Raw genomic sequence first — 6970 nt, forward strand, 5'->3', positions numbered from 1 at the left:
AATAGTAACCATCCAGTGACCATCGGTATCCCTTACAGTATTAAGAACCTTTCCTTTAAATTTATGAGTTAGAATAGCAACCCCTGCTGAGTGGTTGGATCTGTGAGTCAACCAAATGTCCTCTCCCTATTGACTCTTCCATAACTTTTCGTCCTCTTTACATGAGTGAGTTTCTTGGATGAAAATAACATCAGCATTGTAGTCCTTACAAAAAATAAAGATGGCTTTTCTTTTAACAATGTTTTGTAGTCCTCTGGCATTTATAGAAAGTAATTTCATCAACTGCTAAAGAACAATTCTCTTTACGAGAGTAAAACAACCTAAGCAATAACAGCTTCTGCCTCTTTAAAGTGAGTTTGGAACATTTTAAACAAGTTTAGGCATCACAACAATCAAATTAAAGCATGAAAAATAGATATTATTTTTTAATCATGTAATATAATTAATTTGATTAATACATATTTATTATAATTACAATTATGTTATGGCTAATTATTAAAATTGTCTAAACAAGCAACATAATTAAAATCAAACATCACAAGTTATAACAATACAAATTTAAGTTGTGAAAAATAAATATTACTTTTTTCTTTTAAAATAATCATTTAATAATAACAATTATGTTATGGCTGATTATTAAAGTAATTACAAAGTGCTTGTGTTATTCACGAATGACTGACTGGGTTATATAATGTATAATATACAAATATTAATTATTACTAATATATAATAAAACCCTGAGAGAGGATGGAATTCAACCCTATCAACAGATATAGCCAACATAGGTATTAGAACCGTTACCTGAACAGATTTTCTTACCCTCTAAAGCAGCAACAGAAAGAGAAGGCACAATATCAGAGTTTACAACAAAGTCCTAGAGTGGCTCCGTAGGAAACATCTTAAAGGATCTCCACATCCTCTATGAAGGCTCGGGTTCTTCTGAAAAAAGCTTGCTTTCCTTGTTTCCTCGCTTCTTCGATGCGGGGCCACAGCCTTTTTCGGGTCTTCTTGTCAGCCTGAGAGAGATCCTCGCCGAAGCGGAGCCTCTTCTCCCTCAGGAAAGTGTGGTTTCGTGCATTTTTCCAAACGTCATACCTCGCTGTGCGGAAGGCAAAGAGGATAATCATGGAGCGAGGGTGTGTGTTGCCGGCATCCCTCCTTCGATTTCGATGCACGACATCGATGGCTTGACTTATATTTTGGTTAGGGGCTATTTGAAGACACATGTCTATCACCTTTCTTTTTACATTTTCCTCCCTTTCCTCTGGTAGCCCATACAGCCTTAGAGCCCGTCTCCGCCTGTATCTTTCAGTGTCAGTGAGCCAAATTTCCATGATTTTTTTTTTTTTTCATGACTGTTGCAAAGCTCAGATAACTTTTTGTTTTCATTTTTCAAAGCTTCAATTTCGACGAAGGCAAAATTAAGGGAGGTTTTCAGCTCTTCGATGCCTGACTTGTTGTCTCTTACCATCAGTTCCAGGTTATCAGCTCTCTGGTTAACTGCAGCCAGAATGTTAGCCTGACGATCCTCAAGAGACAAGTCGCTCCTTTCTTTCCTTTTTACTTTTAAGGCAGGGCTGGAAGATGGGCTACCAACCGGTGTTACAACCTCTGAGTCCGCTGAGAAGTCATCATCCATTTTCCCGCCGTTGATAATTTTTTTTTTGGCTAGCAACGTAGTTGTGGTCCGTTAGCTTCAGCACTTGAGCTCTGCCTTTACGTTTCTGCTTCCTATTCTGTTTTTGTTTGGACACAATATGGTGTAAAAACGTTACCGACAACAATAATGTAGTTCCACCGTCGTTAAAAGCAAAGTTGGGAGGCCAGAAGACTGTTATTAAGCAAGCCGCTCTGTGGTTGCGACTGAGCGCTGCTCCGCCATTACCATAAGTCCTTTCACCATCACTACACAGAGGCATAATGTTTAACAAATCTGCAAACCATGAGGGAAAGAGCACACACTATAAAGGGAGCAGAAAACACGAGGAACAGGTGACAATACTCAGACGAGAAACAGGTGAACACTCACACAAAAGAGGAGCTGAGAACATGAGGAAAGGGTGAGCACACTCAGACAAGGAACAGGTGAGAGCACACTCATACAAACAAAGACTAATCAATGACTAAACAAGAGGGCGTGGTAATTGGAAACAAGGAGGCAGGAACAAAGGAGCACATGGCCAACACAAAGAAAGACAGAGCCATGTGTTCAAGCACAACACAAAGACACATTAAATAAAGACAAGACTGACAGAACTGTCAGAGGAGAACCCTGACAGCATGACGATATAATTCAATGTTTTTAATGGTAGTTAAAGTGCAGTTAAAGGTATGTTTCAAATATATAAAATTAATACCTAAGGAACATTTTATAGGTATGCTTAAAGTGCAAACATAATATATAAATAGTAAACTATAAGTATGATGTTATGTTCACTTAAAGAAAACTTACAAGTATACTTGAGTATAAAACTACTAAACTAGTTGTTTACTTAGAGTATTATCAAAGTGTACTTTCATAAACTAAAAAAAAAGTAGGTAACACTTTATTTTACAGTGTCCTTGTTACATATGTTACATGTACTTAACATAGTAAAGAAAGAAAGAAAGAAAGAAAATCTTATTTGTATGGTTTAATTGGTTCATTGAGGGTCAACAGCAAAGACATTGGTTATTAAAGTGAGATTAAATACATAAAGTATATTTGTGTTATTTAACACATTTTTTCATTTGCATTTCACTGTTATTATTTATTTGGATGAATACTGAATGTGTTTTTGTGCAAGTGAGATGAGTAAATGCATGTTCACATTTAGTCTAGAACTACAGCAGCATCATGTTCACACACAGCACACACAACATGGGGACAGGAGAGCTGTCAGTCAATACATGTGAAAACAAACTTGCATTACTTATTTGAACATCACCTGTTGTAAATTTAAAAGTAATGAATACTTTACTAGTTACTTGATTACTTTTCTGATTACTTTTTTACTTTCATTACTTGCAATGAATTACACCCAATAATTATTAATTGTCATAGTAAAAGCATGGTAAAGTTTAACACTGTGACTTTGTTTTATACCTATTAAAGGTCAGACAGCATAAAAAATGTTCTTTGTATTTATATACAAAAAAGAGCAAGAGGACGTTTTGGTGATTAAATAAACATGGTAGTACTATGATAGTACTATATAAACATATAATAGTATACTAAATTAACAGTAGCCAATTACAACGTGCCTTAAAGATTGTGTAAAACAAGTCAATGGAAATTAAATACATTACAAATATATGAAATATTTTCCCAACGCCATTAGTATATAATAAAACATCTGTAGATTTCCCATAAAAAGCATAAACAATACAAAACATTTTTATCATCCCAACCAGTATAGACGCAACAACACTGACTCAACCAATGGCATGAGTTTGGGGTAGAGCTATCTGTTAGTCCAACCAATGGAAAACAAGGGGCGTGTCTGAGAAACCTGCCTGAAATGTCATTTTAATGGTGCATGAATTACACCTTTGGATTGACTTTAGAACAAACAAGTCTTTAAATCACTGCTTATCTGACATGGGATGAGGGGTTCAAGGCGGCAAAGTGGAAAGCTTCTTAATATGCTTTATCGGATCACTTCAGACTAATACAAGGAATGAATATCTCTGAGACTGATTTTCTAAACGCTTGTTTTGTTGTCCTGGCTGCTGCCAGTTGATGAGAAGGTTGTGTCATTCATCCTGAGACCCTGTGATTCTGAAAGGCCTGAACAAGTGGAAAGGCGAGATGATCGGAAAGATAGATGTTCTTCAGAAAACGCTGTCTCCAGCACCAGCAGTAGAGACTGTTTAAGCTTCTTCTTAAACTCCTCACACATGAACACATAGAGAATGGGGTTCAGACAGCTGTTGAGATGAACCAGGCAGTTTACGAAAGGTCCTATTAGTCTTAGTACTTTTTCAAAGTCACTCCACTTATTCTCCTTTGCAATTATGGTGGACAGCTGTTGACCATGAAAAGGAAACCAGCATATGAAAAAGGCCATGATCACAGATATGATGACCCGGAAAGGCTTAAGCTTCTTCCCCCTTTTGAGACGTTTGGCACGCACTCCGATAGCAATGTATGAAGATGCAATGATCAGGAAGGGGATGAGAAAACCCACCATAAACCTGTATATGACCAAAGACTTGAAGGGTTTTGTATAATAAATGCACCGGTTATTATTTACATAGCGGTTGATGACAAAGGGGATGCTGCAGAGGATGGATAAAACCCACACGAATGCACAGATGATCCTGGCTTTGACAAGAGTTCGTTTGTTTTGAGCCCAAACAATCACCCAGGTGGACAGGCATCGGTCCAGGCTGATAGCGGTCAGCAAAAAAATGCTGGCAAACATGTTGAGCACCGCCACGAAGCTGACAAACTTGCACAAGAAGTCACCGAAGTGCCAAGCCCACTTGTTAAAGGCAGTAACAATGTAGAGGATGATGATTAAGATGAAGATGAAGTCTGCAATCGCCAAGTTGAGAAACCATATGGAGTTGACAGTCGTCTTCATTTTGTAGCCAGTCACAAATATGACGAGCCCGTTTCCAACGATACCCAGAGCGAAGACGACAAAATATATGCATATATTGAAGATTTCAATGCTTGAAAAGGTTGCATTGGTCCCATTCACTGCACTCAAAAAGGTTGCATTCGCTGCACAGAAAAAGAGAAATCAAGCTGTAAAAGAAAGTCATAACATTTCTGATTCTTTCTTTTGATTTTGAATTGGTTGAAAACTGAATTAGAAGGATTCATTCAGAAATCCAACTGATTCAGCAATCCGGTTGCAGCGGTTAACAGCTCACTGGAGTTGGGAATTAATGATTTTCAGTTGTGTATAAAGCTGATGAATGTCTGTAAAGTAATTTTGGGATAGTTATTACAGCTCTGATTTTAAGTATAATCATGCTCAAGATTAGGCTAAATTATATTTAATGAATAATCTCATTTTATTTGTCAGAATTATGGGAATAAATGTTTGCAAATTTAGAGATTATGATAAAAGGAGTTGCTCAGTCTTACCGTGATGCCACCAGGGGGCATTGTGTCCTGTATTCTCTATAAAATGCATGATGTGTGTATCTTTTACTGAGTATTTTAACTAAAAAATATGCTTTTACGCTTTTAAAAGAATAAACAAAAGTACTTATAACCCAAGCTTAAATTGTGGCTGGTAGGTTAAAAGACTTTGTCAGCAAAATTTGTTGCACAATTCCACATGCAACATAAGACCACAAAATTGAACATTGAAAAGACTAAATATAATTTTCCTGCTTTTCTGGTCTCATTAATGCTTTCAGCCAGTTTTGCATTGAAGCAAATACATTTTGCATTAAGCAGTAAATACAGTTGCAAAAACACATCCTTTATGACCACAGCTTTTTAACCAGTATTGACGTACACGGCATGTATTGCACACGTGACTGAAGTCTCAAAAACTAGCCAGAGACACAATATATATTATATCTTAAAATAGTGGTTTACACTGATAAACAACAGCAGGGATGGATGATGAGATCTCTTTTTGACTTCTGTTGGATTAGAGTCTAAGCTTTTAACTCAACGTCATGCTGCATAATCTTGATCAAATCAGCAATTCAAAGAAGTCAAGATAATGAACTCAAACAAAGGGTGGGGGAATAAAAAATGCATGTCATTTTGAAAAGGCATTGCAGAAAACATAAACTGCCCACATCACCCACTTCTTTTCACAGGACATCTGTCTCAATAAAACAGAAATTAGCTTGCTATATAATATTAGTATAAACATAGTCATAGCCACAGGAATATTGCGTAGATGTAGATTCTTACCCATTTTCAGTCCTTTCCTTCTGTTCTTTCTGCAGGTGTGTGCTATTAAAGCTCACAACAACGTCTTCACATGAACAGTTGGTGGTTGTTTCCCCTTTTAAGAGAAAGTGGGGTGGAGTGATGATGCAACAAGGAAACTATGCTTCTGTAGAAAACTATTCTGAATATCAGCTTTCAAAGGTTAAAGTTACAGTCTTCCATGGCAACCTAAAATATAATCATATACTTTATTAACATAATCCAGAGATGATCATTTAAAAAATACAAAAGTTTATGACAACAGCAACTAAGAATTAAGGCAGAGCAGATAATTATAGTTCTGCACTTTGACATTGGTGTTTCGAGCATAATTATATAATATTATGTAAAAACAAATGTAAATTTGACGTGCCACATTCTGTTGATAATCTTTCTTCATGAATGTTTAAAAGCAGTACAGAGGATGCCATCTAGAGGCTATAATCTTCACTTTATATTCTTCCTTTATAAATAAACCCTTCTTTGGCTTATTTAAACAAACAAATACAAATATTTCTGCATGATGTATCTTTAACTTTAAACAATTTTTGAACTTGGCATTACAGTTCTTCTCATGCTAGGAAGAATAGCTTGTTGTAGGCTACTGCTCATTTGAAAGCCGCTTCGTTGGCTAAAAGCTTCTGCTAAACTAATAAGTGTGAACTTATTAAAAGGCCAGATCTTTTAAGCCATTGAGACTAGTTTATAATTTATCTTCGAAATGGACAAAAAGCACCATAAAAGAGGTCGATATGGCTCATGCACTGTAAATAGTCTTCTTAAGTCAGTGATAGCATTGTAGAAGGAACAGACTTGTGCTTTTGGCTTTTTTATATTATGATACAAGCAAAAAATGTAACTATGTTAAGACCTATGCACATGAGAATCTGCAGAAGCTTTCAGAAAACAAGACACTAATCGTCATGACAAAGTTCATTGATGCAGCAAGTATAAAGGGTAAAAATATAATGCAAATACTGTTAAGATCACTCAGAAAATAAGTAATCATGCACTTGGGTTCATTCACATGCAATTATAACAGCAATTTTAAAGGTAGGCCAACACTATGTAACTTTTTGTTTA

At 36.1% G+C, this 6970-nt stretch overlaps 1 protein-coding gene across 1 annotated transcript; it reads right to left on the bottom strand.

Annotated features, from left to right (window-relative positions):
• Positions 1–641: 641 nt before the first annotated feature.
• LOC311297081 (C3a anaphylatoxin chemotactic receptor-like) lies at positions 642–5966 on the bottom strand. Its single transcript, XM_084419190.1, has 2 exons — positions 5870–5966; positions 642–4711 (listed from the first exon to the last, which is right to left on the bottom strand). Exons 1-2 carry the CDS (start codon positions 5871–5873, stop codon positions 3684–3686), a joined length of 1032 nt encoding a protein of 343 aa, XP_084275316.1. The 5' UTR covers positions 5874–5966; the 3' UTR covers positions 642–3683.
• Between the last annotated feature and the right edge of the window lie 1004 nt (positions 5967–6970).

The sequence above is a fragment of the Rutilus rutilus genome (assembly GCF_951802725.1).
Source record: "Rutilus rutilus genome assembly, chromosome: 9".
NCBI lineage: Eukaryota > Metazoa > Chordata > Actinopteri > Cypriniformes > Leuciscidae > Rutilus > Rutilus rutilus.